General features: G+C 52.5%; 1 protein-coding gene across 3 annotated transcripts in view; it reads right to left on the reverse strand.

The window, feature by feature from the left end:
• PLXNA4 (plexin A4) overlaps positions 1 to 22,861 on the reverse strand; it is a 353,986-nt gene that overhangs the window by 53,917 nt on the left and 277,208 nt on the right. For all 3 annotated transcript variants that reach the window (XM_021692788.1, XM_021692789.1, XM_021692787.1), the window contains 5 exons: positions 19,082 to 19,282; positions 12,270 to 12,366; positions 11,688 to 11,878; positions 7,931 to 8,082; positions 3,685 to 3,802 (listed from right to left, as the gene is read on the reverse strand). In XM_021692788.1, the coding sequence (XP_021548463.1) occupies positions 3,685 to 3,802; positions 7,931 to 8,082; positions 11,688 to 11,878; positions 12,270 to 12,366; positions 19,082 to 19,282 (759 nt within the window). The remainder of the gene's footprint in view (positions 1 to 3,684; positions 3,803 to 7,930; positions 8,083 to 11,687; positions 11,879 to 12,269; positions 12,367 to 19,081; positions 19,283 to 22,861) is intronic.

Genomic DNA, 22,861 nt, shown 5'->3' on the forward strand with positions numbered 1-22,861 from the left:
GCAAAGGTTCCCTCCACGGAGATCTCTAGGGACAGAACTGGGGACAAGACCAAGAATGCTGGCCTTGGCGGTTGGGTTTTGGGTGAATAAACCCACACATCAGAGTCTGGCCTGATTTGTGGTGGGAAACTGAGTTATTAGACCCAGACCTTACTCCCAACCTCAGCACTGGGAAGGGGCTCCCCAGCATGCCCCAGATCCTGAGAGGCACCCCTGAAAAGGGGCTCTCCAATGTGCCACAAGTCCCCAGAGGACCCCTGGGAAGCGGTTCTCTAGCTGTCTCAGGACTCCAGCAGAGTCAGGGGCTTCTCTGTGCGCCCTGCAAACTGCCTAGCGGAATGGGAAGGCAATGAAGGCTCTGAGATGCTGGGGAGCATGAGAGAGGGTCCTTCTGTCTCTTCTTACCTGCTGGGTGACCCTCACTCCCACCCTGGCCCCCTAGGAGCTCTGTGGGGGCAGCCTCGGTGACTGGGCCCTTAAATGCACACTGGGGACTGGGGACGAGACTGAGGTCTTCTCTCTGAAAGTCTTCCCCAGTACCGTTCCTCAGAGGTAGCCCTCAAATAAAAAAGCCACACAAATCTTTGAGTCCCACGGCCCCGCTGGACCAATGCCGTTTTGCCTTGTGGCAACAACTCTCATCTTTTCCCCACCTATCTTTGTGCTCCCACCTCTTCTCTTCCCACGAACCCCCTTCCCTTTCCCTCCCTTCTGTTCCCATTTTTTGGTGCATTTCCAAACCTCATGCCAGGGTCAGCTTCCCATTACTCCAGATTCACACGGAACATCACATTCTGCCTTGTACAGACCCTGCCTCTCCACCCAGCTTCTTCCTTGAAGCCTCACCTTGATACCCTGCCTCTAACCACACCCTGCTCCAGAGTAGAAGCAATCACGCAGGCCAGACTGGCCTTACCTGAGAGCAGAAGCGGCTTTTGAATACGACATAGGCTCATTATAAGAATTACGCCTGAAACCAGATATGGACAGGCACATGGTATCTGTTCCCTAAGTTCTGTTTCTCCTGGGCCAGTGGTCCTCAGCCTGGGCTGAGTTAGAATCTCCTGGGGAGCTTTGTGCCCCCTGTAGCGTGTGACTTAGCTCAGGGGGGCCCCGGAGCCTTTTGTTTAAAGCCCCTCAGGAGATTCCAACACGCAGGGAGGTTTAGAACTGCCTGAGCACCATGGGGGCTAGCAAAGAAGTAAACGGTCAGGGCTTCATCTCCAAAGACTTACTGGTCTGAACAGAGGAGCAGGGGCTCCAAGACATAACACCCAGTGCAGTGTGGGCGGGCAGACGCCATGGAATCCCCAGTGAGCCACAGAACCGTGGGTGCTGTGGGTTGTGTATTCAGAGAAGGCGTGGAGGGGCCCACGAGCAGGGCGTGGACTAAGGAGGAGGACGCGGCTTGGGGCAATGTGGGGAAGGAGATGGAGAAGGGAGAGGGGTCAGGCCATGCAAAGCCTTGGGAAACAGGACTGGATGGACAGGGCGGGCCAGACCGAGAAGGCTGGACAGCACCCTGGTCCTTCTTGAGGTGGGCCTAACATGATGAAAACAGTATTCTGCAGGGCTGGGTTGATTAGAATGGGTTCAGACCTTTAAAGTCAGGGATTTAAGGAGGTCAGTGCAGCAGCGAAGAGAGTGGGAGAAGTAAGACTCCAGGACATGGTGATGGAGTGGCTAAAATCTGGAATTTAGGGAAGCTGAGCCACAGTCCACCAGAATTGTGGCCGGGTGACAAGCCCCTGACAGAAATGGGCGAGTGAGGGGGATGCACTGTTTGTGGGAGCCGGCAGCCGGGGTGGGTCATGGAGGTGACAGCTGGACAGCCAGGGGTCCAGTGGCCTTGGAGTGAGTCATGGAGGTGAGACATGGCAGAGATGGCTAGCACCCCAAGGAAGCTTCAGCCATCCCTAGTACCATCCATTCTGTCACTGCCAAGTGACGCCAGGATGCAAACTGCTCGGGGCACTTGACTGACTGAGGAAGCCCAGTGCTTGCTTTGCCCACGCAGGGGCATCCTCCCTGTTCCCATGGCGGCGCCACGCCACACCTCTCAACACTTGGGGAGTGCTGTCTCTGCCTCTGTCTCTGTCTGTCTCCCTCCCTCTCAGTATCTCAACTCCACTGGATTGACAATTTATGTAGAGACCAATCTATATCATATTCAGTATACATGCTGTCTCTCTACATATACACAAGTGTTCATGTATCGCTAATTGTGTGCAGGTATGTTGGGTTTCATTGGGAAACTTCCTCGGATCCTTTAAGAAGAAGGTGGGGGTACAAATCCTAGAGATGGGGAAGCCTACATATCCATTAAATCCATCACATATGTGTGTTCTTCTACGTGAGTTCCTGTGTGTGAAGCGTGACCAACTGTGTGTAGAAGGAGGGAAGATTTTCAGGAGTAGGGCAGGGAGCAGAGAGAGCAGGGCATCAGCGGGAAGAGGCCTCTGATGCACATTCCTGCAGGGTTGGGCCCCCACCACAGTCGCGTCCGCATGTACATCCATCCTACACTCTACCTCTCCTTCTAGACCACGGGCCCCCTGAGGGAGGGGCTGTGCAGGGTCTGAGTCATCCCTGAACACCCACAAGCCAGGGCCGCCGAATTATAAGACTCAACCAATGAAGCAAATATTTATCAAATAATCTAGTGGAAGGGATCCTGCAAGGTGATACATGGTTGTCAGTTGAAGGGAGAAAGGAGGAGGAGGGGGAGGAAGCCAGAGGAAGGAGAGGGGAGGAGGGGTGGAGGGTGGGGGAAGGGAGGGTGGAAAGTGGGCTCCCCGTGACGTGTTCTGGAGCATTTGACGCCCAGGCATAAAGTCCATCACTTCAGGCTCCCAGCTTCCCAAAGCAGTGCGGAACCATGAGGAAACTATCCTATCACAGCGGGCATTAGCCCCAGAAGTGACCTGGATGGTAAGACAGTTTGGAAAATGAGGCAGCGTGAGGGACAGCAGAGACATACGTGCCTCCCGCATGTCAGACATCATGGGATTGAGAGGTCCCCAGAGCCCCTGCCCCCCAGAACCCCTCAGCAGGGGCTGCCTCGGCAGGGCCAGCGAGGGTCCCGGCTGGAGGGAATGTGGTGGTAGGGGTGAGGTCTGCAGACAGGCCACAGGAAGGGAAGGGATGGGGAGATGGGGAGTGGAGAAGGCGGGCTGAAAGCGGATGATGGGATAGAAATGATGGGGTGTGAGTGTACCCGGAAAGCTCAGGGCACAGCAGTCCTGCGGGCACAGAAACCATGCAGATGAGAGAAGTGATGCGTCTATTTCATGTAATTGTCACAACAGTACTGTGGGGTAGATGCAAGTCTTATCACCCCCGTTTTAGAAATGAAGACACCGGGACGCTAAGCAGCATCCCCAGGTTCACCCTGTGAGTAAGCGGCAGAGTCGGGGCCCCCCTCCTGGCCCAGACACACGGCCCCTCAGCCCGAGGCAGGTGCAGGGCCCGACAGCCAGGGCGGCTTCCCTGGATCAGGGCCGGACACAGCATGGCTTTGATTTGAATCCGGTCTTTCAGATTTCCAGGGCTGCGTTCTCACGCTGCAGGACAGACTCCCACGAGCTGCTCGGGGTCTGCCCACAGAGGTCTAGCCCGGCCCGTAACCATGGTCATGTGGTCTGTGGCCTGCGCCCGGGCAGGTCGCCTGTGGCCGGGACTCACCATGAAGTAATAGAGTTGTGAGGACCGGGCCATGAACTCGGGCCGACACACGGCCACACAGATATCCACAAAGCCTGCGTGCTGGCTGGGCTTGGCCTCCCCCATCTCGCACACGATCCTGCAGGGAAGAGAGGACAGATCCCCGTGGTCACAGCAGGGTCACAGGACTCCAGATGTGACCCCTGGCCCCCGCACCTCCCCTGGCCCCTTCTCTGCAGTAGGGTCTCAGGGATGGGCAGGGGAGGCAGAGGGGAAACATTCTTCCTTGCAAGGCTCCTCTTTGGTTCTTGGGAAATGCAACCTACAGGGGTCTCCATGGACATCCCTGTCAAGTGAGGGGCCTAGGGGAGGGCCCCTGTGTTCTGACCCCAGACACTCAGTCCCTCTTTCAGGAATTGTCCCCTCAACTGTGAACCAGAGGGCAGGGAATGTGTCAGCCAAACAGCTTAGGGAACACGGCTGGCAGGGCCCAGAGAGGTAGTGACCTTCCCAAGGGCCCACAGCACGTCAGACAGGGACCCAGGAGCAGACTTGAGGTTTTCAGACCCTCACCCAGGGGCCCTTGGCTCCTACTGCATGGACTGCCTCAGTGGAGTGTTTTCATCCCCAGCCCCAGCTGGGTGCTTGGTCGGGAGGAGAGACTCCTGCTTGGGGGGAGGGGGAGGGGTAGACGAGAGCCGTGCATTTGTCCCCTTTTAAAAATGTTGCTTGTTTTAATTACAAAATTTGTTCATACCCCTTGAAAACAAGACAGTACAGAAGTGTGACTGTAAAAATAAGTGTCCCTTTCTTCACTCCTAATCTCTCTTCAAAGTTTGATATATATATATATATATACTCGTAGACCTTTCTCTAGATCTATGCAAACATACGTAATATATAATATATACAAAATCTCCATTTTACAGGTGAAGAAGCTGAGGCACAGAAAAGTTAGGCAACTTGCCCAAATATGTATATTTGCCCATATGCACCCATGTATATGTATATATATGTGTGTGTGTTTGTTTATTACGCACACATGTAAACATAAGTGTTATATATATTCACATATACAATTATATACAAACATATCTATATAAACATATACATGACTTTTAAAATAAACGTGAAACATAACTACCCACTGTCCCAAACCCCGGTCATTTCACTGCACAGCCCAGCGCGGACTTGCCCCGTGTGGCTGCATGCACAGCTCTATCGGATCCTTTCTGACAGCTTCATAGCACTTCATGCCGCGGCTGCACCATTGTGTATTTATCCAGCCTCCTACTGATGGACATTTAACATCCCTTCATTTTTCTCCTACTCCAAATAACCCTGCAGAATGAACCAACTTATACACATGTCCTCAAGCATTGCACATTTATTAGGATAAGGCTCTAAGTGGGGAGCTTGTGGGGTCATTGTTTATGTATGTGATGTTTGATAGGTGGAAGAAAATAATGGTCCCCCAGGGTCGTTACCGTTTTGTACTTCTGTCAAAAGCAATTGAGTGAGATTATTTTACTCTTTTGCCAACACCAGATAGTATCAATCCTTTGAAATTTTTTCTAATATAATAGGGAAAGATGATCCCTTTTTTTTGCTGTCATTTTTATTTCCCTGATTACTAGTGATGTTGCAGATATTTGCAAGTATGTGCGTGTGGTTGTAAAAAAATCTTAGATAGCCTTTCCTTCGATTGGTCTGAAGCTATCTCTTTATATTGCTAATGAATTGTCTTTTTGTAGGAGCTGCTGAATGAGGAGTATTAACTTTTGTTTCTAGTAAGTATTGCAATTATTTTCTCCCAGCTTGTCCTCTGTAGTTCAACATTGTTTATAATGTCTTTGGCCACACTAAAGTTTAAAAGTGTCTGTGGTTCAGTGGCTCCTTCTTTTACTTTATGGCTTCTAGGTTCTGTGTCTCTCTTAGAAAGAAAAAATTTCTGGGTGAGAGTCCAGTAAAAATATATGCCTTTCTGTCCAGATAGCATAATTAGTGCATGTTCAGTATAAAGATAAAAGAGAAAGTGCATAAAATCACTTGCCATACAGACACCTCCTCTCACCCCATTTGAACCACCCAGAAATATCCACTGTCAACATTCTGGCGTTCGGGTTTTCAGTCTTGTTTTTCTTTTACAGAATTCATTAGAAACTCTATTCTGCTTGGTGAATGATGTTCTCACTAATACACCTTGAGTATGTACCTGGTCATGATTCTTCTGCAATATCAGATTTAATGGCTATATAATTTACTGTCCTGTGCATGTGCAATAATTTAAGAATTGATTAATTCCCTATTTTAAAATATACAAATTGCTTCTACATTTCCACAATTACAAATAAGACCAAAATAAGTATTCTTGCAAAAAAATATTTGTGCATTCTGGCTATTTAAGTAAAGTTCTAGAAATATGATGACTAGGCTAAAGGCTTTCAATCCACATTTCCAAATTGCCTTCCACAAAGTGTGTCCCAATTTACCCTCCAAGTATGAATGTATGAGTGTGCTATTTCTCATGCTTCTCACCTGCACTGAGCATTAACTTTTTAAAATTGTTCCCCTTTGTTTTAATTTTCATTTCATTGATTACTAATGCTATTTAACTTTTTTTTATGACTTTTGGTTCTTTGTCTTGTGAATTGCACATTCATGCTTATTCATGCTCTTTGCTCATTTTGTGATATTTGCCTTTTTACTTATGGAACCTCTGTATATTAAGAAAAAGCATATGTTAACTGTCATAGGGTATATCGCTAGTCCCAGTTTATTGTTCATATTTTTCTTTGTTTACATGGATTTTTGATGTATAAATTTTAAGTTTTATATACTCAGATCCCCTAATATTTTTTTTATAACTTTTTTTTCTTTTGCTGTTAGGACAGTTGCACTTCCCTTACTTGAAATCAAATAAATTCTCACCTGCATTTTCTTCTAATCATTCCACAGATTTATTTTTTTCCACTTAACTCTTTAATCTGTCTGCAATTTATTTTGGTGTATAATGTGAAATGAGGGTTGGATATATATTTTTTTTTTCCTGAGAGTTAACCCCCACTGCTTATTGACTGATCTTTGCTTTCCTTGCTGATTTGAAATGTCACCTTTACCATATACTAAATTTTTATTTATCAGGATTCTTTTCTGGGTGTTCCATCTTCTTCACTGATCTAACTAGTACCACGATATTGCAATTATGTGACTTTATAATCATATATTTTCTGTTTGGCTATGAAGGTCCAGAGTAGGGCATTTTAAAGTTCCCCAAATCACAGTAGATTGGTAGCAATTGGCTTTGGTTTTGTTCTAGGAAGGACTCCAAAAGTTGAAAGAGCCACAGAAAGCTCTTTGGGCAAATAAGCCATGAGGGACCAGGGAGGTGAATTCCATCAAGAGTAGATCCTTCAGTCACAGGAACTACTAAGAGTGCTTTAGGAAGCTCCGGATGGAAATCAGATGGTGGTACCGATGGCTCCAGAATCACTAAATCTGGGCAAGACCCAGCAAGCGGACAGGTAAGCTGTACTGATGTACCTAAGGGAGACCTAGAAAGTGTCAATAACTTACTTGTTATTAAGGACAAGTGGCTAGGTGTCGCTCTGGGAGGGGCCGTCGAGATGGTATAGAATATAGATTCTGTTGTGCTGGTAAACATTTCATGGGGTGTTTGCTGGGCTGGAAAATTGTATTTACTTATTTACAAGGCAATGATACATGACTCTCACATCTCCTCTAACAGGTGGGCTGGGAGGTAAAGGTTGATCACGGAATGACCCACTCCATGCTCCAGCAGGCTTTGCATGGAAAAAAACAATCCCAGAGGCCTCCAGGCTGGAGTGGGTGTGAGGTTTCATTTTCAGTCTCCACAGAAAGTAGCAGAGCCTCAGCTTCTTTCATAATTGGAGGAGGACAGGAGTGGGGACTTGGGGACGGCAAGGGGGTAGGGAACTGAACTCATACTTCTCTTGCAGATTTTAATTTTGCTTTGTCTTGTCACCACTGATGGCCACACCTCAAGGAGGTAGCGATCACTTTTCTCTTCCCTCCTGGCCCCATGTCCCCTTTCTACACTTGCCAATATGGCAGCTAGCTAGTTCAAGAGCTGGGGAGGACACTAGAATGTTAGGGGCATTCTACCTCCCCCACCACCCCAACAGTCTCTAACACCGTTGGCCATTGGCTGTCAGTTGTTGGCCAGGGAAGGCGAGTCAACACCAGATAGCCACACCATCCTATGTCTCATGGGGCCTCCACTTACTGTTCTGCAGGGATGTAGCCATCCACCAAAGGGCTGCACTCCACACCGGCCACCTTGACGTGGGAGGCGATGTCCCGGAATTCCAGGCCCAGGTTCTCCCCTCGGATGGTGACCTTGGTGCCCCCTTCCCGGGGACCTGTCACTGGGATTATCTGGAGGGAGGAAGCAGTGATTTGGACAGGCACCAAGATAGAGCCATCCCCCACTTGCTGCTGGGGCAAGGAGAGGCGTCTGGCTCTTCCCCACCTCCGTGCGAGTCTCTGAATTGGACCCACATCCACAAGGGCACCCAGGTCTGGGACTGTCAATGGCAGGAGCTTCTGGTAGACTCAGTCCTTGTTTGTGTGTGGTATTAGGAACAATGTTCAAATCCTCTCATTCGCCTCCCTATTGTGTAAGAGATGAGGGGATGGAACGTGATCCACATTGTTACCGGGTAATTCATAGAAAATCAAGGAATAAAGCCTTTAGGCATTTGCTTGTGTTGTTCCATTCTGAAGGAAAATGAAAAAAAGCCCTCTTAATGCCCACAGCCCTCCACACTATGGCAAGCCACCCAGTTTTCAAGATCCTTCTCAAATGTCCCTTCTCCATAACCAGTTCTCTCTCTCCACTGAAATTTCATGCTCCTTTCATGGTAACAATGATTTGTGTCTGAATCCTCCTCATCCTTCAGATCCTGAGTCTCTGAGTGCAAGAATGGTGTCTTACTTCCTGTGGACTTCTCAGTGATGGCACCATATTTATTTCTTGAGTTGTCATTGGGCTGGAAACCACAACTACTCAGCATCTTCCTGGATTTAGAAGAGCATTTGCCACAGCCCCTTTGCCTTCACTGTCTGGCTTGGTTTCTAACAGAGATGGGCTTAATTTAGACTTTACCTTCATATACTGGCCCAAATGACTGGGTTTTCTTCCTCAGATGTCACCATTGGTGTTAAAAACCCATGATGGAAATGTTGGGAATCAACAGCCAAAGGGCCTGTACGTGTTCCCACGATCTAATTGCGACATCCCACGGTAGTGACTTTAGTGGCAGAAGATGTTCTATACCAGCCTCTTCCGTCATTCAAAAGACCAGAGAAGGGCACATTTCCCATTCCTGGTGTCTCTCAACACCAGCGCCTGGATCTTGGCCAATGTCCATGGGATCCCAACTGAAGGAGCTCAGACAGCCCACCTCTTAACATTTCCTACCCTCTCTACCCTCAAAGGTCACAGCCTGGAGAAGGGGGGAGTAAAAGAAACCAGCCTGGAGGGACAGCTTCGCTGGAGAAGGCTGTTCACCGACAAGTTAAGACAGTTCCTTCTTCCTACCCATGCATGTTTGTGGGTGAGTGTGCACATGAGGGTGAGGGTTTTCACATATGCTCCTGTGGCAGTGGAAAGACAGGTCCCTTGGAGACATGGGCCCATTTCTATGTGAGGGCGGTGGGCAGATGCAGGGAGGGCCGGAAGGGGGAGTGCATGTCCTTCCCAAATGCCTGCCCAGCCAGTCCCCAAAGCCCCACTGGCCCCCGGCAGCAGCGGGTGCATGATATTCCAGCCCGGGCATGTTGTCCTGAAAAAGGAGCTTTATCTCTGGCCCAGTCCTTGGTTCCCCAGCTCCCCGGAGGGTCAATGCCAATGTGGAGCCAGGAAATAGCCTCCCTCACAGGGAGACTTGTTTAATTTGCCATCTCCTCCCTGTGATTTTCTTGGTCTCAGGCCAAGAAGAAGGCAAGTCCCACTGTTCGCGGCAGACACACTCTCAGCAATCACGCGTGGCAGCCCCCGGGGATGGTTCCGTGTTAAGGGCTCTGCGGGTGGAGGTGGCTGGGAAGGAGAGGGACCAGGGCAGGCCCAGGGCCCTCCTTCCCCAGATACTTCTGTAGGTTAAATGCCTGTCTTTTGCCCCCGTTTGAGAATCGCTGTTGAGATTCCCACCCATGCAGGAGAGTGAAGTAGAGGCTAAGGGAAACTGCCCATGTCTGGAAAACCAGGGATGTGGAGGATGAAGGGGCTGGAGTGGGGGGCACATACAGAGGGGCCACTGCCGAGGGGCGCCTTGCTGAAGGAGGCTGTGTGCTCACATAGGTTAAGCTCCCTACCTGCTTGTACACATCCCTGGTGTGTGTGCATAATTGTGAGCGGAGGCGTGAGGGAGTACATCTATGGGTGTCTTGCCTCCATGGTGAAAGAGAGCACTAGAGGGGCAATCCAGAGACCTGGGATTCAGGACCCGTTTGATTTAGGCTTTGGGGGAGAGGACATTAGCATCTCTGAGCATAGCTCTTTATATCTGGGAAAGGAGGCTGCTAACCCTGGCTTTGGCAGGCATTCTAGCTTGAATTGTGTCTTCCCCAAATCCCTCTGTGGGAATCCTAATGCTCAGTACTTCCAAATGTGGCCGTATTTGGAGAAAGGGTCTTTACAGAGGTCATCAAGTTAAAATGAGGTCATTAGGGTGGGTTCTGATTCCACAGGACTGGCATCCTCAAATAAAGAGGGAATTTGGACAGAGACACACAGAAAGACGAGGAGAGGGGACTCAGGGAGAAGATGATGGGCTGCTGGCCACGAGAGAAGCCGGAGCAGGTCCTCCCTCGCCCATATTTTCCTCTTATTATAACTGCCACTCTTAGATGATCGGATATGTGTGTGGTTGTGAAACTTTGCACAGAGTCACGTACCTGTCTATCCTTACTATGTATGGAGAAGAGACTACGCTCCCTTTCCTCTTTTTGTCTCTACCCCTCTCTGCTTTGTTATTAAAATCATCAACCGCCGTGGCAAAGAGGTGTTGAGTACCTACAATGTGCAAAACACTGTGCTGAAGACACAGAGGGTCCCACTGTTGAGACCTGCACGCCTCTTCTTTGTTTTACCAGGAGAGCACGGTTGCGGGGAGCTGAGGAGGTCTTTCTTCTGGGAGTGGGGAGTGGGGAGGTGAAGACACCAAGTGACCTAAATAAACCCCAGGAACAGTGATCCCCTTGGCCTAGACATGGATGGGAACAGCTTTAACAGTGTCAAAAATGGATGAGGAGGTTGGTGAGATCCCCAGGGGCTCTGCATGGAGCCAGCATTCTGCATGATTCTCTCCTACAGTCCTTGTAACTCCTCTGTGAGATGGAACTTTAGACTCACTGCACAGGGGAGGAAGCTGAGGCAAGAAGGTAGTGATGAATTAGCCCCGGGAAACCCAGCAATTAGCTGGCAGAACTGGGATTCCAGCCCTGTTCTCTGCATGTTTAGCTCTGCCCTGCCCCTCACTTGTCTTTGCTCTCCGCCTGTGTCCACTGGGCCCTCCTGAATGGTGCTCCAAATCCATTTCTGCCATCTACCCACCTAGGTCTTGCTTTGAATGAGTCCGGGGGTCTCACAATTTCCACCCTCTCTACCTCCCGAGGGCTGGGCTCTGCGCCCTGAAGCTCCACGCAGCCTCTGCTCATGGCTGACTGCTTGGTGAGGTTGTCCCTGATGGAGCTTAACCGCCTCATCCCCCGGACTCTTAGAGACAAAGGGACAGTGGCCAGGCCTTGGAGTCACGTTTGACACGGCTCAAGTGGAGACTCCAACAGGACAGTTGTGCCCCTCTCTGTTTTCCACCTTCCTTCATAGGGGAAGGACCAAGCCCACGGCTTCTGGGGATGCTAGGCAGGAAAACAAGGATGCCCCCAGCCAGCCCTGGTAATCAGCGTGGTGGCTGTCACCACGGCCACGCATGGCAGGGCCTGGCTTGGCTGCCCAGAGTGCCCTGAGGCCCCTGGCTTACCTCTGTGATGCGGGGGTGGGTGCACCTGCTGTTGGTGCCCGACAGCTCCAGCCACTGGCTCTCATGCATGGGACAGTGCTGCCGCAGGGTACACTGGCCCTGGACCTGGCACCAGCCGCACTGAAAGTCCAGGTCCGCCTTGAGGCACAGCCCGCAGCTCTCCCGCATGGCTCCGCACTTATATAGGTGAACTGTGGACGAAGGGCGAGAGGTCCTCTGGGGTGAGAGGGGGAGCCGGAGGGGATGGGACTGTGGACCAGGAGTGCCGTCCCGGCCTCGGAGGATGAGCCACAAGCGGCCTTGTTCCTTCAGCCATTGTGACACAGAGAAGACCAGAAGAGAGCTTCGGGGCCGGGCCGCGAAGCTGGACTGGGAATCGGGGCTCCCTCCAGTGTCGGCAGGGCTCTGTCGGCCCCAGAGCCACTGCCCACGGTGGGCCCACACCTGGGAGGTCTCGGAGCAGTGGAGAGGCGAGGAGAGCAGGCTCAGAGCCCGAGGGAGGGATAGAATCACAGGTGCCCTGGAATGCAGAGCCGCTCCTCCCGTTTGCCCTGCCTCCCCGCCAGGGCCCAACTTGCTCACCTTTGTTCTGAGCTGGGTTGTCAATGTTGAAATGCCCATTCCACACAACCGTCAGCTCCACTGGCAGATTGTTGATCTCCATCCCTTCATACGAATACTGCAGCAGGTTGGGGGTAGGAACGAAAAAAGCTGGGTCACAGAGATTTCTAGGGAGAGCCGGCTCTTCAGCCTGGGGCTCCCAGGAGTGCTCAGGGCTAAGGACCTGCCATAACTGTACGTGTGTCGAGTGCATGTGTGGGTACAACACCTGGGGAGGTGTGGCTCAGGGAATGGGGTGCAGGCAGGGGGCAGGTGAGGCCTGGATGGGACACCCATTTGCAAAGTAGATTCCCTGAGCAGATGAGAGCAAGCTACTTGTCCCCCTTCCACGGATGTTGGCCCCCACCAGCTGGGCTTTCCCAGTGTCCTCCCTCACTGTCCAGGGGATCCCCACCATTAGACCCCCGCCAAGGCCCTTGATTCAGTGTAGGAACTTTCATTTCTAGGACAAGTTCAGAGGAGGTGGGTGCTTTATCAAAGATCTGGAGAGGGCTGATCAATTCCCAGGCAGGGGTCGCGGGTGCAGGCACTAGAAAGGAAGGGGCTGCACTCCTCAGGAGCTGAGCTGATGGAGGTGAGGAGAGAGGAGAGTTGGGTAGGGCTTACAGGTGAGGTGGGAAATCCCGAGGACACCCTAGGCCCCAAACTTGGGAATCTGGGTCAAGACTCCAAAGGCCTTTGCTGGCTCAAAGAGGCCAGGCCCCAGCTCTGTGGCTGCCCATGGAGGAGCTGCCTCTAGGCCTGCACAGGGCCCGCGCTGGGTCCTGCGTCCATGCCCTGCTCTCCTCAGCTTCAGTGCCCCACCCAGCTGGGTCTCTGCCTTGGGACTGTGTGCTGGGGGCAGGCGGGGGGGAGGGTAAAGGAGGGGTAGGTGCCAACCCCCCCCATACCTGCCTTCTGATCGCAGACACTTCTCAATCTCCAGAGAAGGGGGGTAGGTGGCAGGAACCCTGGGCCTGCCCAGGGCAGCATTTCCAATCCGTACCTGGTGATTTTCTCATTATTCCACCAGATTCTGCCCTCCACAGGGGGTGGATGAAAGAACGGGAATGAGACAGGTTTTCTGTAAAGGAGGGGCTGAGGGCTCAGAATTTGCTAGAGGGGTCCAGTCCAGGAGACCTGGTTTGAAGGGGTGTTTGCAGAGCCAAAGGCTCTTTTAACTTAGCTGAACTGTGGAGGGGCTGGGGTGTGGGGTGTGTGACGGACGTTATGGAGGCAGCGGATGGTCCCTCCTCAGAGCTGACCAGCTGCTGGTACCTCACTAAGGGGAGGGCAGCTACAGAACCTCGGGAATGCACAGCCTGGGGAGGGTCTCTGGCCTGTCCCGGTGCCTCTCCCTCTGGAGCCAACTCATAGAGATTCCTAGAGGGGATGTTTGTCATCCTAATCTTGGAAATTGCCCTAAATTCCTGAGTTACAGCATGAACATGAGTACGCCCTGACACTGGCATATACGCATACGCATCGCTGCGGTGGTGCCCAGCCTTCTTCAGCTCTCCCCTAGCACTCCCCAGTTTTTCACCAACTCCCTGGAGACACGTGCCTAGGCCAGGGAGCCACGTTCAGGGCTTTCCCCACAGTGATGGTGGTTTGCACTGTACCACGCACCCTGTCATAGAATCTCCCTTGTGACCCGTGACACCTGGACCAGGGCCAAGGTCTGGGCTCAGGCCAATAGAATCAAGCAAAGCTCCCAGCCCTGCAGAAACAACAGTGGGGCCTTTGATGATCGCTTCACTCAGCTGGTGACTCATAAACCTTTTGCCATGTACTGCAGCAATCAACTCCCCAGAGACTTCGTTCTCTGCCTCTGGGTCAGACTACGTCGCTCTAAGGCATCCTGAGCTTTCTCACAAAACCTCGTCCTCTCCTAGACTGGTGGGTCTCAGGGTGGTCTGGGGGCCCCACTCGTCAGAATCATTTAGGGGGCCTACATTCAGATCCCAGGGCCTCCGCCTGGACCTGCTGGAACTGGAAGATGGGGATGCATTTCAAAGAAACAACTCTAGTGACTCTGGTGTTGCACGGAGTTAGGGAATCTCCACTCCCTGCGGGACGGGTGTGCGGGACGGGTGTGCGGGAGCAAGAGATGGGTGGGGGAGAGGAGGTAGGGAAGGGGAGAGGGAGAGAACACTTTTCCAGCTGTCCCTCCCACCCCCTCCTCCAGCCAAGCTCCACTTCCTCTCCTTCCCATCTAGCTCCCTCTTCCAAGGCCCCAGTGCAGGAAAGGTGCTAAGGCCCGGCTTCAGGCTGTTCTGGCCTCCACTCTAGGAGGGATGCTGGAATGAGGCGGGGGGCTAAGTCAGGATCCCAGCCTGGCTCCTGCTTCTCAGGCCAGGGTCTGGTCAGGATTCAATGTGGAAGCAGCAGGCGGTGACCGGGGGCCCGTCAGCCAAAGCTCAATAGAACCTCCAGGCCTCTCTCAGGAAGGCGCTGAAGTCCCGCAGAGGGCAAGGCAAGAAATTCTGCATATGTGTGCATGTGTGTGTCCGTGTGCACAAATGAGTTCACATGCAGCTGCCAGAGAAGAGCTCAGAGCACAAATCTGTATGGTCTGTGTGTTCATACATGTGTTCACACGCATTCTCGCACACATTGCTGTGAAGGGATTCTGCAGGGCCCACCTGTGTGCGTGTGAGCCAACAACGTAAGTCTCGGTCTCCCCATTTGTCAAGTGGGGATTACAAACATTGCACACCTAACAGGACTTTTCGGGGGGTGGGGATAACCATCATTCCTCCGAGCACAGGGCCTGTCACATGGAATGAGCTCTCAAATATTACTGTGTGTTTTATGTCTCTGTGTATACATTTGGGGATGCTGTCCAAAAATATGTTGGTGTTTCCTCTGTTTATGTTTATGTGAAGTAATAATAGCAGACATTTATTGAGTGTTTATGCACCAGACACTTGGTACATATGGAGATGTGTGCATATGAGAATGCTTATGTGTTCTGGAGTGCATGTGTGTGTTTACACACATTCACTTTTCGAGGAAAATTGAAAATAAAAGACGTCAAGGACCAGAATGTGCTCGGCATTGCTTGATCTTTTTATCGCCCATTCCAGGGATCTTGACTATGAAATATTATAGAAGTCATTAACCCTGGGTCCTCCCCACCACCCCCTTCGTCTCTAGGGAGGTCACTCTCATTCCTGGAGGCTCTCTCCCCCTGATCTGTGTTTCACAGGGGGAGGGGGCCGACAGCTGGGGAGCCTGGACCACTGGCTCCCATCCCCCAGGACTCCCCACCTCTGCTGCACTTAGCACTTATATAGCTCTCTGTAATCAGCGGGCAGTTAATCTGCACAAAATCCAGAGCTGAGCGGAGAGTGTTTCAGGCTCTCAGGGGCCAGGAGGTTAAGTGTCTCAATCAAGGTCTGGCATGCCACAACCCAGCTCGGGGCTGACGTTGCTCATTACCTTGGGAAAGTGTGAACCTCTACCTTGGAAAGCAAAGACAAGACCTATATAATTTGAACGTTCTTTCCTCGAACCATTCCCTGTTCTGAGCTCTGAGATGTTGTGCTGAAAAATGCTACCATTCGGGCGGACAGATCTGAACAACGTAAGAAAGCTGTGTATGCTCCGTGTCCATCTCTAGGACCCCTGAGGGCTCAGCAGACCCACTGCTGGCCGGGTTCCAAGAAAGCAGGGAGGGGGCCAAGTTACCTCCCCGCCGGTCTCTCCATCTTTGTTTTGCACGTGGTAAATTGGGACACCAGGAAAAGATGGGCGGCTCCTGTGGGTCGGTGGGAGCCCGGACTGGAGCCGGCTGCCCCCTGCCGCCCACTTGCTCGCCTGATTGCCGGTGACTGGGGGGCGGGCCCCAGGCACTATTATTAGCAGCACTTGTCATTCTCCTGGAGCCTTGGTCTAAAGGAGGCCAAGAATCCCCACAGTTGCTCCTCCCTCCAACTGTTGCCTGTGAGCTGCCCTGTTTTCCTCGCACAGCCTCTCCTCCCCCACTGCTCTGGTGATGGCCCCAGGGCCTGTCCCCGAAATGTGGGCTGGAGGCGGCCTGTCTGCCCACCCAGCCCGGTGTCACACCCACGAGGAGTTTTCCTGTGTCTCTTTTCCTTCTCTGCTCTCCTCTGAGACCTCTTTGTCACCCACCTTCCTCTACCATCACAAACTTGAGGTTTCTGTTGGATTTCCCCACGCCACCACCCGATTCCAGAAAGTTCAGGGATTGAGGAAGTGAAACAACATGACTCCTCCCACAGTCCTCTCTGAGGCACATCAGACCTGGTTCCCAGGGATTGCACTCAGGCTGGGTATAAAGTGCTCAGTTGCTATTTTTTGCCCAACCTTTGATGGGGCAAAAATGTTATGTTATGAAGCTGGATTCAAGTTCTGAACTGGCTACTTACTTGCTGTGTGACCTGGGGCTGGTTATATGCCCTCTCTGGGCTTCAGAGATCCCCTCTGTCACAGGATCAAGTATAGACACTCTCTCAGGTCTATTCCCGCCCTGATACTATGTTGTCCTCTGTAACTGTGGTACTATAACTATGGTAAAGGAGGCTTGCCCCTGATTATGACCCCAAAGTTTTTTAAGGAAGTCACTTGACCACCAGTGGCATCCTGGCCCAGACCAGCATTTCAACTGGGATCCTTGCAAAGAGAGGCTCCTGGGAAACATCAGAGCTGAGCCCTCCTGGACTGTATGATTCCAGAGGGTCCTGGTAGATAGAGGGGACTTTTCTTGGAATCTACCCTTTGTGGGGTATATCTCCTGTTGCCTTCATTTCTAAGACCTTAAAATGGTACAGAAAAAACTTTCCCATCACTTTCCTCACGAGGGTATTGAAATAAAGAAGGCTGAGCTGCTTTGGGAGCAGCGACCTCAGGTCCTGTGAACCGGCCCCTGGTGCCCCCCCAGTCAGGACAATTTGACCCCCAGTGGGCTCATTCACAGAGTCCGGCCTTGCTCAGGAGTGCTGAGAACAGTGGGTCCCAAGGCACTGAGTTCTGACCAAGGAGTTTATAGGATGAACTCAGGCTGCTACATGGGGTGCCCTCGTCTATTTAACTGAGCCAGAGGAAGCCCGGGGCCTGTGAGGCCCCATCTTGTAGTGTCTGGGGAAACAAGGGCTCAATCATCAGAGGCCACAGACTGTCCTCCTTCCTGACACCTCTGGGACCAGATTCCCTGGGACAGCGTCTCTGACAAAACAGACTTCTCTCTGGGGCCCAAACCCCTATCTGTCCTCCACTGACTCACATGTGGGGCTCAGGCTTTTTCTTCCCACAGGAACTCACTTACTTATTTGGGGGAGAAGCACTTGAGCCAAACCCTTGGGGCTGGTCTGGTTGGCCTCAGGATTTATGAGAAAACAGGAGGTGTTTAATAGCCCATTTGCTTGCAGGTTTAACCTGGAACGCTGCAGAAATCTGCCCAACAGCCTGGCCGCCAGGACAGGAGGGAGCTGTGGGGACACATCTGGGGTTTCCGAGGTTGAGCCACCAATTGTCCGTTTGGTCCCTACAACACTGAGTGACCTTGGGCAAGCACGTGGGCCTCTCTGAGCTCCATTTACCCCTAGATTTTTTCCTTCAGGGAGAGTGCGGTGCCCATGAACTGCTTTGTCCAGGACTCTCCTGGTCCTATAGCACATGCCCAAATACAGTCACCATATATGAGTACCTAGCAGGAAGGATGAATGGGAGGCAGGGTGACATAGGAGGACACCCTGAATCCAGATCCAGCCCTGCCCCCCCACTAGCTGGGTGAGCTTAGACATGTCGCTTTATTCTGACCCTGAGGTGCATGGACCTTCGGCCCCTTCTCAGGCCTGCCTATATATTTAATTTTGTCTTTATTACATTTTATTCTTAAAAGAAGGTCTCCCAAATCCTATAGGTCCCAGCCCCACAAACCTAGACCTGCCCCTGCTTCTGGGCATCCAGCTCCTCATTTGTACAGTGAGGAAGCATATTAAGGTTTCCTACAGCTTGAAAACGTTATGAGTCTAAAAGCCTAATGTTTGTCTTTGAGCATCGGGGTACAGAGGAGTAGGCCAGAAAGAGAATGAGAGAGAGCAGAGTAGTGGCTGGGAAGACCACACGGTTGGGAGAGGGGCAGCCAGATGGGAAAGGTGATGCATAGCTGGGGCACGTGGTGTGGTACCCAGGAATCAGGCGATAGCCATCGGCAGTGGGGCGGCGGGGGGGCGGGGGGGCCGCTGGCCCGTCGGTGGTCGGGCGTGGACCTAATGTGGATTTTCTAAACATTGGGCAGGTGTGTGCTGATCTGAGCAGCACCCTTCTGGCTAGCTCTATCCTGTTCCACCACTCCCTTTGCAGGGGTCTGGTCTGTCTCGGAAGCCTCTGTGCTGGAGACGGTCTCTGTGCAGGTCCAAAGGCAGCAGTGGGCCTTTGGGGCCTCAGACGAGGCACTCAGGTCAGCCCTGGAAGGAAGGCAGGGCCCAGGGACTCCAGAGCTCGTCTCAGCGAGGAGGGACATGGATGTTCCTGGAGCCCAGCACACCCTGCAAATACCTCTGCCCACAAACGGTGCTCAGCAGCCCCATGGAGGGTCTCCAAGCCCCTGCCACTGCAGCCCCTGTCCTTGGGCAGACATTTGGTGACCTCAGAGCCCAGCACTCTGCTGGGACGAGCATCTGAGGCTGCGCCAGGAAAGCAGGGCTGGAGGGAGCAATTCGGCAGGGGGCTAGACTGTTCTGTGCCTGTTTGGGGAAATCCCTCAGAGCTGAGCTGACTTGGCTCTAGAGAGGAATGAGGAAGGGGTGGAGGCGGGGGACACTCACAGAGGTGTTCTGGCACTGCACGCTGGAGCTGTTGAAGCGCAGGGCGGGCACCCTCTGCTCCGTGCCCTGGATGCTGAGAATGCATTCGTACCCGCGCTGCCCGGACTGCGGCTGGGGGAGGTTCTTGGCCTTCAGAGTGATGGGCTTGATCACCTCCACGGGCACCAGGATCTTGTCCACTCGCAGCAGCTGGGGGCAGTCCTGGAAGAAACAGTACAGCTCGGGCTGGGGAGCGGGAAGCCGAAGCTTCTCCAGACACAGCCCAGAGGTCTGCCCTGCCCCGCGTTCCCGCGGACACAGTCACAGAAGGTTCTAGACACTGCTGCCCATCCCCCCCTCCCCAGCCTCTATGTGGGAGAGAACGGGTCCGAGAAATCCCAGATCCCGCAGTCACCATTTGGGGGCCACTTCTCACTGCCCACCCTCTGCGGGTTCCATTTTAATGCCCTCCAGACTCTGACACTCTTGGTTGCCTCTTCCCAGCCCCCCTCCCACCCTAGCAGAGACAGACTCTGCTGCTAGGTGTCCCATGTCCCACCTTGGGGCTGATGATCCCTGTGCTAGGCTGCCAAGAGTTGGGACAGAGAGACCAACAAGAGCAGCTCTGCAGTGAGCCCTGGGCCCCAGCTCTGGAAAGTGGGTCTGGACCACCGCAGGAGGGCCCAGGAGGGTCTTCCACATGTGGCTGAGTTGGGCAATGGGGAATGTTCTGGAATGAGCTCCAGAGACCTTTTAAAATTTGGAATGAGCTCCAGAGACCTTTTAAAATCGAGAAGCTTCCGACTGCCCTCTGTGGCACCTGACCCCATGGAAATGCCCCTCAGAGCAGATACACATGGAGCACCTCTTGGATGCTAGCAATGAGCACACTCATCCCTCAGGCTAAGTGGGGCCCAGAGAGCCTTGGGGGATGGAGGAAATGACTGGGCCCTTTTTCCCTGAGGTAGTCAGCTCTGTCCTGGGAGGGCTGGGGGAAAAATGGGGTCAAATACAGAGTGTGGGTGCTCTGTCCTCTGTCCAAAGGTGGCAGGTGGCATGTAGCTGGATTCTGAGGACCTGGGTGGAAGAGAGTCAGTAATGCCAGGCCCAATGGGCATGGGCAGGAACGAGGCCTTCTGCAGACACATGCAGGGCCTGGACCCCCCATGTCAGGCAGGTCCCAGCATCCCCCAGACGACTCCCGTTATGACACTGTTTGGGTCATGCTGAGCCAGGTGGTTTCCGGGCAGGCTGGCCATCAAAAGCCTGGCATACCCATGCTTCTAAGGATGCTGCTCTCAGCAGAGGCTGCTGGCCTGTAACCCCAGCCTTCCTGCCCAGCCGAGTAAGACAGAAAGGAGCTGCCGGGGAACGGCTGACTGGAGGGGTCTCAGGCAATCAGGCAGCTGACAGCTGTCCCTCCTGGGTCTGAAGGCAAGCACGAGCCCCTTCTGTCATTGAAAGTTGGGAGGGCGAAGACCCGCATTCTAGTGCCTGCTGAGCTTCTGACAAGCTATGGAACCTGAGCACATCACACCCCAACTTGGAGACCCAACTTCCTTATCCGTCAATCAGATGGGATCCAAGGACCCGTTCAGCTCTTCCCAGTCCTGGTTCCGTGATTTGGGGTGGTCTCGCCTCTGTCCTTCCTCATTACCCTGGAGCCTTACTACAGGGGAGTGAGCGCTCCAGGCCCATCAAACTAACCCTCTCTCTCCTTCAGGCTGCCCGTACCTTTATTCTGCAAGGCAGCTAGCTGAGGTCTGGCAGACCCAGCAATCTCAATTCGGGATATATACCCCAAGAAATTGAAAGCGGAGACTAGAACTCGTTCGCTCATGTTCATAGCAACATTATTCACCACCCCAAAAGGTGGAAGCCACCCAAGTGTCCATTAGCAGATGAATGGATGAACAACGTGTGATACATACTGAAAATGGAATATGATTCCATCTTAAAAGGAGGGAAATCTTAACACACATTGCAGTGTGTCTGAATATTGAAAACATTATACTAAGTGGAATAAGCCAGGCACAAAAGGACAACGATCACATGATTCCACTCATATGAAGCACCTAGAATAATCAACTTTATAGAGACAGAACGGTGGTTGCTGGGGGAGGGGGAATGGGGAGTTAGTCTTTCACGGGGACAGGGTTTTGGTTGGGGGAGACGACAAAGTTCTGGAGATGGATGGTGGTGATGGTTGCACAACAGTATGAATGTACTTAATGCCACGGATCTGCACTTAAAACTGGTAAAGATGGTAAGTTTTATGTGTGTATTTTTCTACAATTAAAAATAAATGAAAACACAGAAGAGCAGCAGGAGGGGAGAAGGGGCAGAGCGCTGAGCCTGGCACGTGGTCCTGAGACTCCAAAGCACGTGGGTCTCCAGGGACTCAGGTCCCATATGGAGAGAGTTTTAGCAGCTCCATCCTATGCTCCTGCCTCGGCTGCCACCTCAGCAATCCCCCTGCCCCAGCAAGATGAGAATGCAGGACACAGAGAAGACAAGAATGATTTAGTGAAGAGGAGGATGCACAGGACTGGAGCAGGAGGTGTGTGATGTTGGAGAATCAAGAGAGATCTATGAAAAGCAGGGAGTCTCAAGCCAGAGGGTGCTGACTGCACTCTTCTCTCTTCCTGAGACCCTGGGCAGCTCTCCTCTCCCTAAAGCATGCACAAGCCTGACCTCCCCTCCTGCTCCATCCACATCGGCATCATTGGGGAGCTGGGTCTGTGGTTGCATTTGGAGTAAGAGGAGTTCTGGATCTCTCGCTCCCATCTCCTAGAGCAAAATGTTACTACTGTCCATGAGCAACGCTCAGCAAGTGTCTGGAATCTGGTAGCCCTCTGGACCAACCTAATGGATCCCTTCTACTTTGCAAAGGAGAAATTGAGGCAGGAAGCGGAAACATCATGGCTCAGTATCAGCAGACGTGTTGGCAGCTGAAGAAGCTGACCGCCAGCCCACCCTCTTCCCTCCCCTTAATGAAGGAGGCAAGTTCCTCCTGGTGGGCCGGGACCACATCAGGAGGAAGGATCTCCCCGCGCCCAGAGGGACTTCAGAGCTGCTGTACCCTCCTGTGAGGGCTGGGACCTTGCCTGGGGCTGAGCTGCTTCTAGTCCAGGATGTGGGCAGACGCGTAAGCCTCTCTTCCCCTGTAAGATTCTCACTGAGGCTTGGCACGCGTTCTTTAATGAGTCCTGATTGCCAGTGGCCCCATAAAGACCTAGTTTGCATATAAAAAGGTTGGCAGGTCTGAGAGTAAGTTCATTAATAATAATTGGAGAGGCCCAGGGCTGGGCTGGGCCCACTTTCCTCTGGTGGCACTGACGATTGACCCCAGTGTCCCTCCTAATTGAAATGTAAAATGGCAATTTTTCCCTAGGCAGCAAGGCATGAAGGGACCATGGCCACCACACTGCCCCCTCCTCCCACCCCAGCTCCTCAGACCCTGACCTGCGTCACACGGAGATTCCAGGTGTAAAACCACCTCTGCGGCTAAGGCTCCTGGGAAGTTGCAGAGAAACCCCCCTGTTTCTCTCTGACTTGGGTCCCAAGCACCTCCACCAAGGCCTAGGGCTCAGACAATCACCTCTGAGAGTCCTTCACTAACCTGGTTGGGGAGTCACTAGACTCTGAACGCAAGCCTATCTTCCTCCTGCTCATCTCAGAGCCTTGAAAGGGCTCTAATCGTTGCTTGGCTTAATGCTTAGTGGGGATTAAAAACTCCTCCTCCAAAGGGCTTTTGGGGGGAGGGTATCCCCATGAACTACCACATATAAAGCGTCTGAC

Source organism: Neomonachus schauinslandi, chromosome 12, assembly GCF_002201575.2.
Source record: "Neomonachus schauinslandi chromosome 12, ASM220157v2, whole genome shotgun sequence".
Classification (NCBI taxonomy): Eukaryota; Metazoa; Chordata; class Mammalia; order Carnivora; family Phocidae; genus Neomonachus; species Neomonachus schauinslandi.